Here is a 21,236-nt window from a genome sequence, read left to right on the forward strand (position 1 = left end):
AAAATCAGTTTCTGCTTTGTTTCAGCTCGCTATGCTGGAAGATCGGATTAAAAAGTTGGAAAATATAGTGGGCTTTGACAGCCAAAAGCTGGTGAGTGCTGTGTGGAATAGCAGATTGTTTCCTCGTTCATGCTGAAGTAGCTTCTTCCGCTGATGAGTCTTGGGAGATGTTATCAATTGTAGTTGTGCCCTCAGCTAAGCTCTGGGAATGAGTACAGTAAATTTCCGTTAATTGGAAATTCGAAATTTGATCAAATTATCCGAAGGTCGAATTAAAGAATAGGCGGAAAAATTATAGAGGCCAGTGTCACCTTTGTGTATTCCTCTGCTGAAACGCACACCTGGAAACATTGCACAACATTGTTGTCGGACGTATCCTACCCGTGCAAGATGGCAGAAGCGAAACTGAAGACGATTTCTCGGAGAGCTCGCAGTGTGCGTGCGTGCGTGCACACACACACACTGCATGCTCTAGGCGAAATCGTCTTCAGTTTCGCTTCCTCCATCTTGCCGACAGCAATGTTGTCCACTTCAACGAAGTCATAGAAACTCGCCAAGCGCACGTTGTCTACCGGACTCTTGTTACACCATCAGTTTGCGAATGAAAGCCTGGTGAAACGTGAAACAAAAAATGTAGAGAAAAAATGAGAAAGGAGATATTTCCTCCTTCCCCGGCACTCGTCAGAACCGCGAAGCACCACCAAATGGATTGAGTTTTAGTGCATCGTATGCCATCGGCTTTGTGTACGCAAGGGCATACCTGCCAACTCTCCCGATTCATCCGGGAGACTCCCGGATTGGGGCCGCTTTGTACGATTGTACGGCCGAGAAGCAAATCTCCCGGAAAATGCAGTTTCCCTCTCTATATCTCAAACGCCTGCTTTTTCTCTCGGCACACAGACAAAAACGTCAATCTAATACCAGCCCATCGGCATCGCTGCCGCTCCCCGGAGCCTCTGTGTTACGGAGTTCAGGTTCTAGTCCTAGCACTTCTAGTTTCCAGGCATTTCCTCCATGTTTTCGGGAAACAAAGGTGCCTTTCTCTAGCTGTTTCGACCTTGCATACCTCGCAAAGAGAACAGAGACATAGTTTTGTGTCCTCACGTTCTTTCGAGAAAGTGTCATAGCCTTGTCATATCTTGACACTCAGATAGTTTCTTGGACAGGGCAAAGTCTGTTGCTGCAAAACTTGTGCCCGACAAGCCTGTTGGGGTGAAGTGTGCTCCTGTTACATATGCAAATAAAAGCCACTCAACATCGGCTTTCTCCTACCCCCCCGCTTTTGAAATCTCCCTAATTTGGATGTTCCCAAGTTGGCAGGTATGCAAGGGATGCATGATGGTTCTGCACAGTGCGCGAAGCTCTGTTTTGCACGTGTGCAGAACCAAAAACACTATCGCCTAAGAACGCAAATACAATAGTGTACGGTGCACAAAAACTCGCGATTATCAGAAAGAATCGGTACTGTTCAGTTGCCATCCGCAAATCTGCCACCTGAGCTTTAGGGCGAACTTTCCATTGCAATGTGCGGTGCGGGCGACGCGGGTGCCTGGTTCACGGACGCATCGATCGAATTATACGATGTGCACTGATTTCACGTTGAAAATAACAAACTTTTTTATCAATAGAAACATATGGGCATTTTACAGGACCTTCGAATTCGATCGAATTAAGCAGAAAAACAAATTGTTGGAAGTCGTATTAATGCTATTAAGTCTACTGTATCACTTGTGATAGTAAGTGATACTAAGTGATGAGTATCACTTAAAAGCATAGTTTGCTTGTGCAGATTGTATGTTTTCGTTGGAAAGGGTAGTCAGGGGTCCCACTTGTACAGTCAAACTCCTTTATAGCGAACACCTTTTTAACAAAAATACCAATACAGCAAATTTTTTTTGCGGTCCCGCTGGAGCCTATAGGTCCAATAATAGACATCCTTTTTAACGAAAATACCTTTACTGCAAATTTTTTTTGCTGTCCCCTGAGTTTCGTTGTAAAGGAGTTTGACTGTACTTGAAACCATTGAATAGCCCCGAATTCGAAAATGCTGCTCTCAAGGTCCCTCAGTTTGCATCTTTTTCTTATTCTTGAGGATTTGCAGTGCAAACAGCATGTGGCCCCGTTGCGGGCATGCTCTGCAAAGTGTGTCGTCTGCATCTCAGTTTATTTTGTGCGCATACGTTATCGAGCTGGATGATGCTTTATACGAGAAATTACTAAGCAACTATGAGTTGGGTGAGTGTAGTTTTGGGTATGGTCGAACTAAAGGTTAAAAAGCCGTCGCTGTTCAGGGCTCCCGCGAATCCTGCGTGATGGAGCGCCTGGGAGCAAAATCTTCGCAGAGCGGACAAACCGCTTACCAAAGACAGTGAAGCTTGTACACTCCATTTCGAACTGCACTTTGTTGTACGAGGCTACATATATATGTATCTCATCGACGAAGAGTTGACTACCTCGGGGACAGCCCACGCTAACTCTGGACGCGATACCGGCGATTCTGCCGAACGCATGTTTAAAGTGTGCAGCAACTGTAATGAATGAGGGGAAAGTGTAAGGCCGGCAAAGTCATCAGATCAAGAAGAAAAAGCACGATGGTTGACTGTGGAAGAACGTCATATTGTGAATGTATCCCCGCATGTGTTTTGGGAGCATTTGCCCCATGTGCCCATATTTACTCGCGTATTGAACGTACCCCAACTTGAGCGCCGAAACGCTGGTATTTTTTATTCCCCGCTTGTTAAGCGCACCCCCTCCCTCTTTAGCAGCATGGCCGCCTCGTGCAGCGCCAGCCAGCGTATCTGGCTCATACCACAAGGAGGAGCAAGTGACAACGACAAATGCGACGGACATTTGGCTTCAGTAATTCAGATGTAATCAGGTCGAACTGGCTCCGATTCAACCCAGTTCTGGTTGAATCGGGTTGAATCAGGCACAAATCTTCGGTTTGCTCGGCATGATACACACGGCACACCAATAGACACAGAGTGCATGCATGTAAGAGGCAGCAGGGTCTCTGTTTTGACAGTTTGTATCAGCATATTTCTGCATTTACAACGCTGTTTCCAAAGTTGTGTGTTAGGTGTGATGACTTCGTATCCCCCTGGTCCAGCAGTTTTGGGGGAATATCGTGTTAAACCCTGTTTTTCCTGATTTGAATCGGAGGGGTTTAAACATCCGGCGTCATCGGGTATAAACCTAAAAGGTCAGGCCCTATTTATAATCTAGTGGGTCATGCTCTTGACACGTCCATTTCTTTCAATTAGGGATTCAGGAGCAAACTATCCTTTAACAAAGCATGTACTGCTGTGCACATTGATATATTGCTTTATTGTGCCATGTTTCCATGCAAAGCCTGTGCCACAAACGAGATAAGCAAGATAGTCATTTATGGGGCGACCCTTGGAGCGAAACAACCTCCTGTGGCTCCCATGTAGCAGCGTCTCTGGAGTTACGGACGCTAACTGAGCTAGACCTACAGTGGACAAATAATTTTGTCGTAATGAGACTTAAATACACTAAATGTAGTCATGACAAGTTGATGGTGTGGGAAAAGGCAAGGGAGATGTTCCAGACTGATAGTTCCGGCCACCAAAGTCATGGCAGCCTCGAAGGTCCACTTGTCGTGAGCAGCAATGCAACTGAGCAGTAAAGGTGTCATTCAGTTACAGCCCATGAATCAGCGCAGCATCCTTACAAGGGTTGTCTCGTGGAGTTCGGAGATCAACTCCTATGGCCCTAGGTTAACACGAGAAGGAGGTTGGCTAGTTCATGCAAGTTCAAGGAATGCAACATCCTTGAGCTTGAGGAAGGAATGATATGGAATAGAGACACCACAAACAGGTTAAGAAAACCAGCAAAGAGAAGTTTTCCTACCTAGCCTTGTTGGAGTCCTGCTGCCCTTGTCCCCTTGTGTTACAAAAGTCCCTGAGTGTAATAATATTGTAATGCAAATTTCACTTTGTGTTCACAAAGTCACTTCACAAGTGATTGCATAATTTACTATGGTAGACATTTTCTGTGCTGCCGTGTCATTTACTTTTTTTGTTCACTCAGGCTATGTTGACAGGACCAACCAATGGGAAGTCACTCATTGTAAGTACCATTTTCTTACGCTGATTATTTCTAGCATTACGTGGAATTAATAATATACATGCATTATAGAGTGAGCAAGGTATAGCGACATTGTTTATAGTGTTTCTGAAGAAGTATATAGGTATGTTTTCTCCTGAAAGTGAACTATTATTTACTTTGTTTTTCATTAAACAAAATATCAAATACTGCTTCAAAATGCTTTTCAATAGAAGTGTAGGCTTTTCACACTCTTTTTCTAAGAAAGGATTCGAAAGATACGAGAATCATAAGATTCGTGGATTCACAGAACCTTCCTTAGATTAGTATTCACCAGCTCCCGTGGCATAGTGGTTAGAGTGATCGCTTTCCACGCCGAGACTGGGAGGTGACACGGGTTCGAATCCTGCCACCGGCTGTGCTGTCTGAGGTTTTCCCAGGGTTTTCCGAAGACTTTCCAGACGAATGTCGGCACAGTTCCCCTTGAAGTCGGCCCAGGACGCATACTAACCCCCCTGTCCCCCACTCCTTCCTGCTGTCCTCTCTTCATCTGTCCACGTCTATACGCCGCTCATAGCCACAGTTGCTTCGCGGCGCTAACACGGAATTAAAAAAAAAAAAAAAAAAAGATTAGTATTCGGATTTGGATAATTCTGGATTCATCCCATCTCTAATATTAACTCAGTTGTAAAATGTAAACAAAGGAAAACTCAGAAATAAATTTGTCGTAAATGATTGATTGCAACCATTTCCCCAATAGAGTAACCAGTGGTGATTACATCAAAGCTGCTTTGTTTCTTGTGTGCAGGAAGTAGCCAACCACTTGTCTTCCAAGCTGTTCCTGTTGGAGGCTCCAAACATTGAGCAAGTAGAAGCGCGTCTGCTTGTTCTTCAGCAGCGTCTGCAGCAGCTGTCTGAGAAACGCGTTTTGCAAGAAGATGCGGACAGACAGAGCAAGGTACCCCGCTTTGCATGGTTTGCATGTTACCGTAGAACACATAAGAGCAGGGTTGGCTAATGGAGGCGAGAAACAGTAATTGCCAAAATTCATCAGGAACCGAAAATGAAAACAGAAACAAAATTGTTTTAGTTTCTATTACCAGAAACAAATAAATTCAAGAGTGGTAACGTTAACGTAAACCAAATTCTTAAAAGAAAACAAACAGAAACCGCTACCGGAAATCATCCAAAAATGGAAACGAAAAGCAGAGTTTTTCAGTTACCGGAAATGTAACCGGAAACAATATTATTTTCAGTAACCAACCCTGCATAACAGTGCTATCTCACACAACATCATTTAAGTTGTTTCTGTCATTTTCACGTGTAAATTTTCATCGTAGAGTTGAGGGATGGTGCTCTTCGCTAAATAGTCTGTGCCTTTGCACATTTCAGCAAATAATTGATCTAATGAATATTACATGCACAATATACAGGACAAAATGGCGTAGATGTAGGCGAGCTAGTTGACGAACACCATACTGAAGGTGCCTGAGCAATGGGCAGAAGACAGGGTTTATGTCCTTTACAGAGTGTTTTCATAAAAAAAAAGCTACGAGGAGCAGCATAGATGTCGTTTTTGAAGCTGAGTTATACGGTCAGGCGGATATCATCTTGAGGACAGTACTTAACCACCACGGGACTAATTACTGAGAATTCATTAAAGGGGTTGCGACAGGTCATCTCACTTTATCCCAGGTAAACGTAAAGGACTGATGAAAGATGATAGTCACTGAAAAGGCTAGCCAGCTGTAGGACTCGAACCCCCATCTTCTGGATTGCTTGTTCCAGCCTCAGAACATCAGTTCTCTCGTGTAAAGGACTGTTCTTCGCAGCCATGTGAACCTGCGTTGAAAGTTTTACAACGAAGAGGGCAATAGAAGCGGAGAAAATGGGCACCGTGAATACCGAAACTCATGCGGCTCGCACGAGATGCCACATGCTTATGGCCGCCAATGGGAGTGGACGGAACTCTGACCTCTGTGACGTCCGCGCTTTGCTCAGGAGTGTGTCCGAGGGCTTATATCTCGCTAAGTACGGCACGTAGAAGAATAATTCTTTGTGTCTCAGTATTCCGGCATGCAGTACAATGCGTCCATAATATAATGAGCCACATCTAAGAAAGTGTCCCAACCCCTTTAACTACGTATTTAATAAGGGAATTTCAGGCGAAAGTGAGGCCGCAGAATGGTAGACAATCCTCATTGAAATCCATTTGATGTTTCCAAGACTCTGAAAAGAGATCGTGCTGTGAAATATTGATAACCGAATTTGACTACGCCCCCCAATGTACCGAAACCAAAACTGCACACTTCAGGAGTGTATCACCTTCGCCAATGGAGGCTTATTTGGACCACAAAAGTGGTTGATCTGGCCAGCAGACCACCTACTCCAATCACATTCATCGTTCCAAAGCATGTGACGTTCTGACATGAAACGAGTGCGGTCCTCCTTCCTGCACTCCCAATTGGCTCGGTTTTTCATCTCATTTGCGCAACAAAATTTGGCAATGGATATTTCAATGCACATGCGCTGTCAAAAAGGGTTGACTCCCATTCTGGTACCTTGCTTTTGCTTCAAATACCCTAATTAAAGAGTTATTTAATGAATTTTAGGTATGACTAGTCATATTTGAGTTACACAGCGCATGCACTTTGAGAGGATGTCCTCCTGGCCATATATCTCAAGTGCAAAAACGACAACTATGCTGCTCCGGTATCAAAAGTCGAAACCCGTATGCTGCCGTATCTGCTCCCGTATCATTTTTATCAAAAATCTGTGAAGCGTCTAAAAAAAAGTGTGCCCTGGGGTGTCTCCCATTCTGGTTCCTTGCTTTTGCCTGAAATCCCTAATTAAAGAGCTGTTTAATGAATTTTAGGTATTGGTCATCTTTCAGTTACACAGCGTACGCAACTTGAGAGGATGTCCTCCTGGCCATATATCTCAGCGCAAAAACAACAACTATGCTGCTCCTGTATCAAAAGCCAAAACCCGTATGCTGCCGTATCTGCTCCCGTATCATTTTTATCAAAAATCTGTGAAGGATCTAAAAAAAGCGCCCTGTATATTTAACCCGATTCTTTCCCGAATTTGCTCCCCGAATTGAAGGTTGCCTCTTTGTGGTGAGACATGAGTATTACCCTGCAAATGGGACTCACTCAGACATCTGTGGGATGCACACTAACTACTTTGGCAAACCAGTGCAGTTAGTTTGAGTAACTGAGCCCGATTTCTCCCCAGATTTCGCGTACTGGAAGTTTGCCCACACGAATTTGCATGAATTTAGAGCGCATGTTTATTTACCCGCTTTTTACTGACCGAATTCCGAAAAAAATATTTCCCGAAAACTTCGGGTTCTACTTATACAGGGTGTCCCAGAAAATGTGTCATTGAATTTTAATAGAAAAACTGCGCCACCTAGAATCATGCGGTCAACGGCATTTGTTCTTCTAAGTTTTTGCCACCTCCTAATGTGCATGTCATGTAATGTAAGTTTAATTGTTTTAATTTTTACAAGCTGAAGTCTGAAATTTGCCAAGTAAAAGTCACTTTTTTACCCCACCAATGTGAAGAGCGTCCCCAATGTACTCAAATTAATGATAATTTACAGGGATATTGAGGAGCTATTGTATCAGAAAAAAAACAAAAATCATGCTTGGAGCTCCCAGCTCCCAAAGCTGGAGCTTCCAAAATCATACGGAGCTCCCAGATGATAGCGTGTGCAGAATTTTTCAACGCAATCGTTCTCTTATGAAAGGAGGTTAGAAACCCAGCCCACACCGGCATCGTAGAATAACACACACACGGCTTATCATGTCCGGCTTCGGCTGGGAGCGTACCTTCCCTCTCCCAGATTCAGGAACTGTCACTTTTTCTGCAATCTCTCTGTGGGCTGGGTTTCTAACCACCTTTTGTCGTCCTGACAGCAATTTCATTCGAAGTCTCCACGCATTACAAATCTCGAAGTCTCAGCGCTCAAGTGCTCCGAAGAGCATGATGTTCGGCTATTTTTCCAGATAGGATAGATCCTGAATGGCACTGTAAAAATTATCAAGAATTTGAGTAAATTTGGCACGCGCTTCACGTTTGGTGGGGTAAAAACGTGACCTTTACTTGGTAAATTTCAGAGTTCAGTTCGCAGATATTTACAAAATTAAACTTACCTTACAATGACGTTCACATGATGAGGTGGCAAAAACCTTGAAGAACAAATCCCACTTACCACTTGATTCTAGGTGGCGTAGTTTTTTTATTGGAATTCAACGACACGTTTTCTGGGACGCCCTGTATATCAGCCTCCAGCAGTCTGTAAAGGCGACGGAGAACCGCAGTGTAGCCCCGAGGTCCCTGTCCCTTGTCCCTTTATTTGATAGGTCCTATTCAGCTGAGGCGTTTGCACTGTCAACGGAAGAGAATAACGTTACGTTCTCCGAGGCTGTCCCAATATTACGGCTTGCATTAGTAGAAAAACGTTTTCCACCAACAATAGCTTCACTTCACGTTTCTTTTTTTCCTTTTCACTATGTACAGATGATTGACAACGTACTATGACAGATTGGTTATTGATCACGTGTAGCTGTTCAGCTGAGTCCAAAGTGTTCCTTTTGTCAGGTGAACGAGCTGTATGAGCTCCTCCGCAAAGCAGACACTCTGAGCGATTCCCTACCCCGTGTCGTGGAGCGGCTTGTTTGCTTGCAAGACATCCATGAACAAGGCAAGTGTATTTTTCTACACTCTGGCTACATTTGTGAATGCTTCGAGATACGTGGTAGGTATCTAAAATAGAGACAAGCCTCACAGCACACTTGTACTCTCTACCTGTACAGTGCAGTCCCGTCAATCCGAACTCTAAGGGGACCGAAGATTTGTTCAAATAAAGTGGAGTTTGAACTGAGGGGAGCCATTCTGAATGAGGGCTCGATGTACCGGCAGCATGTACAGCTCCGGTCAACCTTAATAATAACAACGGATAAGATACGGTCTCGTTCCCGAACCCGATTACGGCAACCCTTGGCTCCATGAGGAAATCTCAATTGAACAAAATTATTCTGTTAGTTTAACACAACGAGTTTATTCCTTAACGGTACCCCAAGGGTATCCGGCGCTGGGAAATGGGACCAAATTTTTTCCAGTGTTATCGTTGAGACTGAACGGAGCTGTACTAGCTTCGTCTGAGACGAGTCACGGCCCGCTAGGCCTTGCGGCATGTTGGTGATCAGAATATTTACTTAGAGGCAAGCATCAAACAGCTCAGAGGGCAGAAGACAATCTAAAATGCACTTGCGTTAGTTTCTTCAGCTTTGACTCTACAAACATCATTTGCAACATTGAGCCCAAGAATTAGAGCTGTGCGAATAGCAAAATTTCCATTATGAAGTGAATTGAAATAATTTCTTCAGAAGACGAATCAAATTTGAATAAATTATTCAGAAGCCGAATCAAATTTGAATAATCAGAAGGGGCCCATTTTGAATAATTTTGAATACCTCGTGGTGGAATATTTTGTGTGTTGTGCTCATTCGACGATGTTCTGCTCCATACTCGTGAGCCTTTTCATGCAGCATAGCATATCATGAGAGAAGGGTCCCTCTATGTTGTGTATGGTAGACTGCACTAGTGGGAAGAACTTCATTGAGAGTTAATCAACATGTTCCATACAGCCTGCTTTGTGTGCATCTCCTCACTTCTACGTTTATGTCCTGAATTTCCTGTACTTTTTTTAGAAACTGCGCATATTTCCATCTATTACTGAACATAACTCTGAAAGTTGGGAGTACATTTACTGGAACATGCAGTGCCCAGAGTACAGTGTTGACCATGAGGTCACAGAAGTTCTAGACGTTAGTGACAGAATATTGTAAGCAGTGTAAAGCTGGCTTCACATAACACTCGAGTGTAATGATGTGAAGCAGACTTGCAGAATGGAGGAAAAAAAAAAACAATGGCGGTAACGTGAAGTGGGCTTCACCTAACTCTTGGCTGCGATGAGGCGAAGCCCACGTTGCAGAATGGCAATAGCAATACTTCGCTCCTGTACTGTTGGAAAAATATATGAAAATTTCCAATACTGAAAATAGGTTGCGAATAGCATTCGGATAGCATGAGACATTAGATTGGTATTCAAAATTTCGAATATTCGCGCGGCTCTACCAAGAATATATCAAATTGCTGCCTTTTTCTTGACTGCATAGTCAGCCGGGAGGTCTTGATCCCCTTGAAGCAGTGAGGCTCGCTTTGCAGACGACAAGTTAATGACCTTGTTCCATGCCAGTCACGCTTGCGCATACCATTAACGGTGATTCATTCCTTGCTCCTCTTGATGTTGATGAAGAAAAATACTAGGGAGAGGTTGAATTCGGCACACGACAAATTTGGCTACTCCCATCAACAGACCCCCCATCCCCCAAAAGGTGAAAAAAATATATATATAAAAGAGGAACCCCCCACCCCCACTTTCGCGATAACTTGCTTCTCTTTCCTCTTGCAGAAGCACTGCTTTTATATGAAATAGACTTGAAGTGTCCCCGACAATCTGCAGCGGGCCAGCTGGCACGCAGCTCGTGCTTCCAAGTCGATTCGTAGTCGGGCGCAGCCAGGCAATGTTCGAATAAACCATTGCGCACGTTCATATGTTCAACTTACCAGGCGTTTTCCACCACTGAAATACCATGTATGGCTTTGTCAGGACCCAAGCGTCAGTTTGAATTTAGAGATCTCGAATTTAATGTGATCGCACTGTATACGTATTGTTTTTCATAGTGATGCTTTCAAGCCAGCTACGTTGCTATTAGTGCGTGGCATTAATTCGACGTAAAACATTAACAAATCGTGATTTGAAGGCATGCTCTCTTCCTCTTTATCCCCAAGGAAACTAAGCCTCTACAGATACACACTAAAATCGTTAGCGGCTGTTGTTTAGGTATGTGTTGGCCAAAGTTGATCTTACTGAATTAACTTTCCTTTTGTCAGAAAGTTTCATTTTGGAAGTAAATTTGAGCAGCGTAAATGGTACTCTAAAGTGACAGTCCATCTGGAACTGGAGCATTGGTGTGCTTCGCAGCAACATCTCTTTTGACACCACCATGGTTCTCACTGGTCCTTGAGACCCTTGAATACCATGGGATTTTCTATAATGCTTGAAAATCCCTGATCTTGATTCTTTTCCTTATTATTGTGGAACTGCCACGTAAATTGCGCTTTTCTATGGTCAGAACTATTGAAGCCATAGGTAAGGCCTTTCCTTTTTCTGCTACGGCAAATCCTGAATTCCGCAGCAGGGAACTATGAATTCCACATTTTTCGGCGGTAAAAGGCAAATTGCCCTAGTTCAGACAGAAAATACTCTCTGTTAGCTTGTAGTGTGGAGGAACACGGTTACAACTCCGAATTCTTTTGTGACTTAACATAACAAGGTACATTGCAGTTTCTTCTGAGAGGGAGTGACGTTTGTCTCTGACTATCAAATTGTACTTGCTAAGTGACCTCTGTGCATGTACAGAGTTTACTGTCACACAGAGGTACTTGACAGCTATGGACACCAAAGCAGGGGTTAGCGTTTGCATACCACTCCAGAATCCCAGAGAGTTGAGGGTTAGAGGGTTGTTCCAGCACACAGATAGGGCCATATCACGGCCTGGTGGCCTTATCCAGTTGGCGCAAGTGCCAACCCGGTGCGAGCAAAGTCCGCTCATCTCGCGCATAAACTGAGTTAAGCGCGCGGTTTCTGCAAAGTTCTGCGCAAAACCTCATATTCCGCAGCAGACCCACAATTCCGGGGATTTTTAGCAGAATCGTGAAATGGAAGAAAAGGGAAGAGCCTTAGCCATTGGAGTTAGTACTCATTATAATAGGACTCCACAGGGGAAACCAGAAGTATGAGAAGTGAACTGCACCCTTTGTTGTATTCATCAATAGAGCCTGAAGTTTTAGGGTTTTACCCGATTCTTCCCCTAATTTGCACCCCGAATTGAAGGTTTTCTCTTTAGGGTGAAACCCGATTTTTACCCAGCAAACTGCCCTCACTGGGACGTCTGTAGGAAGGCACTAACTTAATTGTTTCGTAGCAGATACAGTTACATTACCATTTGTACCAAACCACTACAGTTAGTTTGAGTAACTGAGCCCGATTTCTCCCTGAATTTAGCATACAGGAAGTTTTTCCACCCAAATTCGCATGAATTTAGTGCGCACGTTTATTTACCCAATTTTTACCCCCCGAATTTCAAAAAAAAATATTTCCCGAAAACTTCTGGCTCTATTCATCAACCATCCTTTTTATCCTATGATCTTTAACACTCAGGATTCCTTAATCATCTTTCAGAATGGATCTGCAGTCCCCACACATTCTCCCGTGTGACACCTGTTGCTTGCAAATATTTTTGTGAAACGTCGAAGCACCGGTGATAAACTGTGCTTTATGTCCGAGGCAAAATGACGGCTGAGCCTTAAGGGGGAATCACTTGTGCGCGAGACAATAGAGAAAGTGTCTTCGCACACCGCTCAGAAACGGCGTAAAATATCGTAGAAACAGAAGTACCGGCGTGTCCTCCTTGCTTTACCCTTGTCAACGACACATTTCGTAGAATTCCAGGACTATCCGTCGATTTGTATCGAGCCCAAATTCGCAAATATTTTGGTGTGCGTGACACTCTATCGAGATGGCAGCACGCGTTCGAGACGCACCAAACTTTAATTTATTAAAAATCAACGGCTGAACCTCGTCCCCTAAAAAATAACTCATTGACCGGAGAAAAACTAAGAGAACACGCCAGTACCAATCCTAAGATGGTAGTTTAGAGCGCTCACGTGTCTTGTGCGAACGAAAATCGCCCATAGATTTCCGAAGAAGTGATACCCCCTTAAAAGGTCCTTGAAGGACCCTAAACTCAGTGGGAAGTATGTATCACACCTCTAACGGTTGGTAACAACTGAATGATAGCAGCTGAAGAAAAGGCACCACCAACGGGATTCACCCTCACCCTCACCCTCCGATTGCCAGTCAAGAGATGCTACCACTGAGATGGTGCAACTGTGCAATGTGAGGCTTCCATTGTGCTTATCCTATGTTTAATGGCCTCACCCATTACAACGCTAGTTGATAACAGTTTTTGACATGCAAAACAGTCAGCCACAGTAGCTTTGTTAAGTGAAAAGTGTTCTTAAAAAAAGTGTTCGCGTATAGCTGCTGCATCTCTAGAAAGTTTTTCGTTGTGTTGTCTCTTGATGACAAGACTTGGTGCACCAGGCCGGTAATGTGTCACATCTCAGGGCTGTGGGTTCGGACCTGGTTGAAATGTATCATCCCTCGCAGGGAATGTTCCATACTGTGTGCTGCATGTGGAGATTTCAGCGCAACTTGTGTGGTGTTTTTCATGATTGTGGTTCTCCACTATCTAGCAGTTATACTTCTAATAAGCTTCCAGTATTTCCTCGGGAACTTGAAAAACTCATTTGTTCTATTTTTAGAACTTTCATTAAGCGGCAACTTTTCACTGTGCTTTCAGCTCTTCACTTTAGCAAGGCCCTGAACCAGCTGGACCTTGTGCAGCAACATTTGTCCTTGGGATTGAAGAATAATGACAAGAGTCTCAGTGATGTAAGACAGCCTTTCTGCATTTGTTCCGTATGATCATCAGCAGGGGAAGGGTGCCCAGTGTGTAGGGGGGACAAAATTTCCAAAAAGGCCCAGAAACACAGCAAACTCGTCCCAACTCTGTGTACAAAAGCAAGTATAAGAAATGCAAATGCCAAACAGTGATTTAGCCATGTCCCTCAACACCCCAAATGTATGGCGACGCACCCCAAACTTTTTTACCTGTGCACCCTTACAGGGCCCTTGCTATTTCCGCTATAGACTCGTCTGTACGTTGAGCTGTTATGACATAACTGTAATGATGACACCCCTTCCCTTGCCCCCATGTTTTTTGAGACTTCTTCATACAAATCCAAAATCCCAGAACCTTATCTTACGTGCTTTGCTTACGGAACTGTTTCAGAGAGAGCATCGTCTCTGTTTGATGATCAATCATCGTAGCACTGACGCTAAACCGTCATGCAATTTGAGCAAAGAGTTCTGGGTGACAGTTTCTTTTCCTTCATGCTGCCACATATGAAGTCACGCTAAAGAGAACACATTCAAGTAGAAATATTTTACGTAGAACATGAGAAAAAAAAAAGTTTATTGAAATGAAATTTTTAGCTTTTTGGTGGGAAGTAGCCGCTTGAATCACTTATTATTGCGTGTGATAAAGATGTGTTGCACATTGTGTGTCAACGAATAGCATTTCTCGCTGCATTTATTTACCTGGGGTGGTTCAATCGAAATTTTGTGATATTTCAGGCGTGTATCCCACATAATTAGAGCCTGAAGTATTTGGGAATTTTTTTTTTTTCTAAATGTGGAGAGTAAAAATTGGGTAAATAAATGTGTGCTCTAAATTCGTGCGAATTCGGGAGGAAAAACAGTGCTCAGTTGCTCAGACTAACTGAACTGGTTCAGCAGAAATGGTGATGTAACTGAGTTTGCTGCCAAATAAATCTGTGTGCACGTCTCAGTGAGGGCAATTTGCCGGGTGAAAATCTGGTTTCGCCCTAAAGAGGCAACCTTCAATTCGGGGTGCAAATTTGGGGAAGCATCGGGTTAATCCCTAAAAATTCAGGCCCTACACGTAATCAAATAGAAAGTATGCACGTTTCTTTCGCAAATGGAGTTGCTGCCGCCTCCCAGATAGATCAGGTGGCTGCACCCACGATGCTAGCTACAGTGACAGAATCTGTAGCGTGCTGCTTGTCGCATATTATGGGATCCTGCCTTAAAGGAGCCCAGAAAGCCACCCAAAAGATTGTCTGTTTCTGGTGAAGTACGAAAGGACGTAACTTGACGTGACAACTAACACAAAAAATTCTCTGTAAGCAGTATTCTTGTAATACATAGAACGCCCCCAAACATAGACGCACACGTTCCCGCTCGACTCGCTCTGAAAACCGAAACCAGGAGGAGGAGGAGGATTGTGATGTCATCGCGGTTACGAGTGAGACCGTGCTCCAATCAGGGTCGGCACCCTTTCGCACTTTGTTTCTTTTTCGTTTCTGCTCCCTGTTATCTCTGTGTGTAGCAGACGACGCTTCTCCAAACAAGCAAACCAGTTAGCGGGTTGCACCTCGATGACGTCAAAGTGACTCTTGGCGACTACAGGTTTTCCCGGTGATTTTAATCCAAGCGCCATCGAAATTAATCCACGTGCCATGCAAACTTTATGGGGCATGGATTAATTTAGCTGGAACTTGGATTAAAATCGCCGGGGAAACCTGTAGTTGCGGGCGTTGCCACAGTTGTGCGCGGTCGCGATTTTCAAGGTTGCAGGAAACCTGCACTACGTGCACAGGATGCCTCTGTTTCCTGCGCAGCCTTGAGACTCTTGGAAAGAACGTATCGGAGATTGAGGGAACGCCCTCATGTAGCCTAGATTCCCGCGACACGTAGCCTGTGATAGTCTGGTGCAGCTCAAGCGGGCACAAGCAGGGCACGAGCCAAGAAGGAATAGAACACTGCACGAGGATTTTGTCGGCTATCCACAGGCGCCTTTCACCTAATGTTTTTGTAAACTTCATTGTGTAGTGACAAAGTACAGCAGAGCAAAAAATATTTTGCAAGCGGACTCCTGGTGACAAATGAAATACAGTTTTTGAGCCACATTAAACGTCATTGCTTCTTTACGTAAAAGACTGCTGCACAGTGATCGAGAGGTCAAAAGAAATGAACCGTACAAGGCAGGGGTTGTGAGGGCGTGACACTTTTCGCCCAGTAGCGGTAGCTGGAACCCGCAAAAGCAGTGTTTTTTTTTATTTTTATAAATCTGAATTGCTTTAAATTTATTGGCATGTTTTTCATAAGCAATAACTAACAAAGTTGACTTTTGCACCTGCCTGTCTTGTAGCACTGATAATGCATAGAACCTGAAGTTTTAGGGATAAACCAGATTCTTCCCCGAATTGAAGGTTGCCTCTTTAGGGTGAAACCCCGATTTTTACACGGCAAATTGCCCTCGCCGAGACGTCTGTACAAACTTGTTTGGCCGCAAAAGTAGTTACATCGCCGTTTGTACCAAACCAGTAGAGCCAGTAGTTAGTTTGAATAACTGAGCTTGATTTCCTCCCAAATTTAGCGTACTGAAAGTTTTTCCACCCGAATTCACATGAATTTCGATCACACGTTTATTTACCCCCCAGATTTAGAAAAAAATATTTACAGAAAACTTCAGGCTCTAGTGAGGCAGCATTTTGTCCAGACTACCATTCGTACTGGAACAGTGGACAAAGTGCTTGTCAGTAGGGTTTCTCGTTTCCTGTCATTATATTTTTTTCGACGTCATTATATTATTCGAAAGGAAAGTTGGGTAGCAAGCGATCTGATGGTGACGATCCAAGACTAGGTAGGGACGATAACAGACAAACACGGCGTAGTAAGAATGTACCGTAATTTCACGCGTATTAGCCGCGGCTTATACGGATTTTTTTTTCCTCACGGATGCTCTGGGGCTTATCCATCCAGCTTATCTGATGACTATTTTTTCCTGGTATTTGCCTCACACGTCGGTTCTAACGAAAGGGCCGACAGTGTCTCTGGAACAGCATGGCCCTGCCGATGCACAAACAGTGCGTAACAGGGACGGGTCCGCATTCGAGTAGATTGATCTTCCTGGTGCATTCCCCAAAGCCACTTTAACCAAAGTGGTGACAGTGGTTCACGTCTTCTGGAAGACCACTGCCCCATGAATCCACGAAGAATGCCCAACAAGGGCACAATCCGATCTCGGCAGAACCCTAGAGCTGACCTCCTATGGACCACAGGGTTTATGGCCTTCTCTATGGTCTCCTTTGTCGCGCAAAGTAGTCGTCGCGTATTGCCCGCGGCTTACCTGCCAGAAAATTTTCAAAACACTCCTAAAAACGCGTCCTGCAGCTTATCTGCGGTGCGGCTTATACGTGTGAAGTTACGGTAGTTCGGCGTTGCGTAATTGTTGCCGCGTTTCGCGACGGCTCGCAAAGCACCATTGCCGAAAACTAGAAACCCTGCTTATGAGTTGCAGAAATTTGTCCTGTGATTGTTGAACGACTCATTTCTTTCTCTTAATGACGCAGGTTCAGAAGAACTTTGTTCAAAACATTGAGACCATCAACAAGAACATCAGTCTGCTTGAGAGCAAACTATCTCAGCTGAAAAAGTGACATGTTTCTGCTGCTACTGACGTGTTTCTTACTGTGATGTGCAACACAGCTATTTATGGAATTAAAATGTTTACATCCATACTGGACGTCTCGGACACATTTACTACAATTTTTTCCTGAGTTGGAATAGTATTCTCGCATTTGATTGCCTCTGCTGTCGATCGTAGTCATGCTAAGCAAATACCTGGTCAGTGACCACACTAGCAGTGATGATCTCAAGCAGTGTAGTGTGCTGCATTCACAATTTTTCTGCTTATTTGCCAAAAGTAGACTTGAAATCCCATGCTTTGTTCTACAGTGTTAAGTGCAAGAAAATGTGTATATATACACATATATTTTTAAGTAAGTAAGATTGTAAGTAAGATTCTCATGATTTTCTACATGCTTTGAGGCAAAATGTTGTTCCTTTCAAATGTTGTATTTCCAGGGATCTGAAACTGCTAGCTGTAGGCAACCTAAATTATTTCTGGAATATTATAGTGCATATTATTTAAAAACAAGCGAAAGAGAATTAATTTTTGGCAACCTTCATTTGGTGCTGGGATAAAAGGTTGACTTGTCCAGCTAGACACGCAAATAATAGATTTCCAGTTTCAACTGCAGCAAATTACTTTTGGGTGTTATATATGACTCTGTTATGTGGCTATTATCACTCTGTCCAACATGTGCCTGTCTGGAAAATTCTTATCTATCTTATCTTGAGGACAAATATTGTTTTGCCTTGGGAAGGTCATCTGCAGCGAATCCTCTTCAACCTCCTTGGGCTTAGATTCCACTGTCTTGGGAGGCTAAGTTTCTTCAGTGTAGAGATAGCTTGGATAGCTCGAGATAAGTAGTCCCAGCATGCCTATTGGACAGCGCTGCGCACGGTGCTGCCCGCTGTCCAGTAGACGCATCAAGTTATCTCTACACTGATCGAACTTAGCCTCCCTGGTGATGCCTCTGTTCCTATCGTATGAACCTTTTGTTCAGGCACAGGACAAACATTACAAAACTGGCATCTACTATCAAGACAGTGCTCACAAGCACAACCAACCCAAAGGAAGGTTGTGTTATCCCAACAAGGGTCCTCGTCCTGAAAGTGGGATTATCAGAAGAAAGCCCTCTGCCTCAATATCCTCACTATTTTTGCACCAGGTTTACCCGTAACCATTTCCTGGGCCCACATTGTAAATCCCCCTCAGCCAAAGTCCAGGCCCCTTGTGAAAAACTGCCTTCCCAAACTAACTGATGATGCATAATGCAAAACCCCCGAGACTAGGGAACACGAAGGGACAAACACAACATGAAGTGTGCGTGTTGTGTCTGTCCCTTCGTGTTCCCTAGTCTCGGGGGTGGTGGTTTTACATTATACATCAACTTCACCAGCTCACTGTCAACTTGTGATGTTGGCGGGCACCAGTATTTTTTCATTGCGCCAATTAAGTAGGAGCAATGTGACATTTAAAATACTGGGGCAAAGTTGCAGAGCACATTGAGAGACACTAGAGTGAAGTGACAGTTTTGTGTGGCTTTTACAGCCCGGAATCCTGGTCTCCACTGGCCCTTGAATTTAAAACCTGGCCAGATTTAAAATGGATGGCCTTTTCGGAGGTCTGGAAAACCCTCCCTTTTGCATCTTTCTTACCCACACGAAGCTGCAAATTTTGCTTATCCAGAGACAGAACTACAGTAGTTTCAGAACCAGATCAGTTGGCACTCGTCGCAATAGGGAGCAGTAGTGACCACCAGGAGTGCAAGAAATTAACATACTCCTTAGCCTTTCTTTCAGGAATCCTGAATCACTGTTGGGAATGGATAACTATTGCACAATACCCTTGTATTCTGAGGTGTGGTACCTGTAGCCCATGAATATTTCCAGTATTACATACATACCAGCGGTTTCGGTGTTTTGTTTTTATTCCCGTGTCGCTTACTTCGTGGCTACGACTTATTGTGGAATATTGAAGTGGTCACAAACCGTGTTTTACGTCCCAGGTAAAATGACAGTGAGCCTTGTATCTCAAGTTACTTGAATTGTTGTAATAAAGTTCAGTGGGGACCATGTAGAAAGAAAGGACGCGAAATACAACACAACAGTTTACATCTTTTTCAGCATGCAAACCGTTGGAAACACCTCAGTTGGGTGTTTTTCAAGGTGTTAGAAACCCCGTAAACCAGTATTTTAAACGTTGCCTTATCAATTAAGCATAATGACTATGGTACATGAGTGCTATCAACATTCAATGGTTTCTTTTGGTCTGCATCTCAGGAGAACGTGACACCAGCAAGCTCTTGCATGGTTAAAGGGGGGAGAGTGCTACAGCCATTCCCATGCCCGTAGTTATTCAGTGTGTCGATTTTCCATTTACTACCTTGGCAGTAAAACTTGAAATTGATGAAAATAAATGTAACTGGCCTCTTTAGTGCATGTTACTTGAGAGACCTTTTTGGGGGAGCATAGAAGTAGTGTGCGATATCCACCTGTTTTTCAGCAAAGTAGTGTTGACATACGGTTTAAAGAAAAAGGGGTTCAAGAGGTATACATCTGGCGAATGTCTGTCGGCAACACTTAACTGCCATTTGAGCGACAGGTACAACTGAGAAGAAAGCGAGAGTACAAGAAATTAGAGGTTCCTGCATCATCATTAGAGCCCAAAGTTTCAGGGTTTTAGCCGATTCTTCCCCGTACTGAAGGTTGTCTCTTTAGGGTGAAACCAGATTTTTATCCGGCAAATTGCCCTCACTTCGACGTCTGTTGGAACTGCCTTACTTGTTTGGCAGCAGGTACAGTTACATCACCGTTTGTACCAAATCACTACAGTTAGTTTGAGTAACTGAGCCCGATTTTGCCCTGAATTTAGCATACTGAAAGCTTTTTAACCGAAATTTACGTGAATTTAGGGCGCACGTATATTTACTCGAATTTAGAAAAAATATTTCCCAAAAACTTCAGGCTCCAATCATCATTGTACGCTGTAAGCCAGGGTTCAGCAAGCACCGCAGTAATATTTGTCCCATCTCAGTCAGATGTTTAATATGCATGCTCGTCAACTCCACACCTGTGTATGTTTATGTTGCATAGCCATGATAACACCAAACAGTCAAATGTGGCACTTCCACATATTATCTCCCACTCTCCCGATGAAACAGTAGGAACTGAAACGTATTTGCCAAAATAACAGAAGGTTCATGTCCAAGAGTATCCTCCAGAGTATGCAAGCATGCTCAACCTCAAGAGTATGCCTCCACCCTTCAAGACAACTTCATACACCTTCCAGACGAGTTTCCATGCCAATCTGTTTATCAATATGCTCCATGTGTTGTTCTAGCTCTAAATTTCAAAACAGTTTGCACGGTACAGATACCCAAACCAAGACGAGAGGGTTTTGAATAGTGACGCCCCATCACATTGTGTGTTGTGATTACAGTGAAACCTCAATATAACCAAGTACAAAACTACGAAATTTGCGGTACAGCAAAATAACTGCTGTTCTCTACCACAATTGGCTGCCACATCGCGTCAGGCCCATTACCACGAAGGAAATCGTGTTCCCCATGGGTTTCACTATATTTGAGGTTAAGATTTTGAGATTTCTAAGATTTTGAGAGACCAAGATTTCGACACAATCCATCTATGCATTACTGGGTGTACCACTTGAGTAACCATAGCCTATAGCCTGGTCAGGGTATCACTCACTAGAAGTGGGTAAGCATAAAGGACTTGTGACAACCACCTCAAAATGTGCTTCGTAGGATTGCATGGCAGACACCGTGCCCTAGCTCTGCATGAAAGGGCGTGGCTTAGAGTCCCCATGTCTTATAACACCCCTGGTAATGTTATTTTGCTGTATCAGAAGCAATCCTTTAGGATTTTCTCTCCTCACATTCCCATGCACAACCGAAAGAAGTGTTGCACCACTTTGTTGCACAGTATGAATGCGCTAGCATTAGGAGTGTCAAAA

At 43.8% G+C, this 21,236-nt stretch overlaps 1 protein-coding gene across 1 annotated transcript in view; it reads left to right on the forward strand.

Moving 5' to 3' along the window:
- The window catches only part of LOC135374283 (dynactin subunit 2-like), a 42,212-nt gene extending 24,839 nt beyond the window's left edge, over positions 1-17,373 (forward strand). Inside the window, exons 8-13 of the mRNA XM_064607269.1 lie at positions 26-91; positions 4,054-4,092; positions 4,877-5,026; positions 8,677-8,779; positions 13,569-13,660; positions 17,206-17,373. Of these exons, the coding sequence (XP_064463339.1) occupies positions 26-91; positions 4,054-4,092; positions 4,877-5,026; positions 8,677-8,779; positions 13,569-13,660; positions 17,206-17,292 (537 nt within the window). The 3' untranslated portion in view covers positions 17,293-17,373. The remainder of the gene's footprint in view (positions 1-25; positions 92-4,053; positions 4,093-4,876; positions 5,027-8,676; positions 8,780-13,568; positions 13,661-17,205) is intronic.
- The last annotated feature ends 3,863 nt before the right edge of the window (positions 17,374-21,236 follow it).

This window comes from Ornithodoros turicata, unplaced genomic scaffold, assembly GCF_037126465.1.
Source record: "Ornithodoros turicata isolate Travis unplaced genomic scaffold, ASM3712646v1 Chromosome52, whole genome shotgun sequence".
NCBI classification, from domain to species: Eukaryota; Metazoa; Arthropoda; class Arachnida; order Ixodida; family Argasidae; genus Ornithodoros; species Ornithodoros turicata.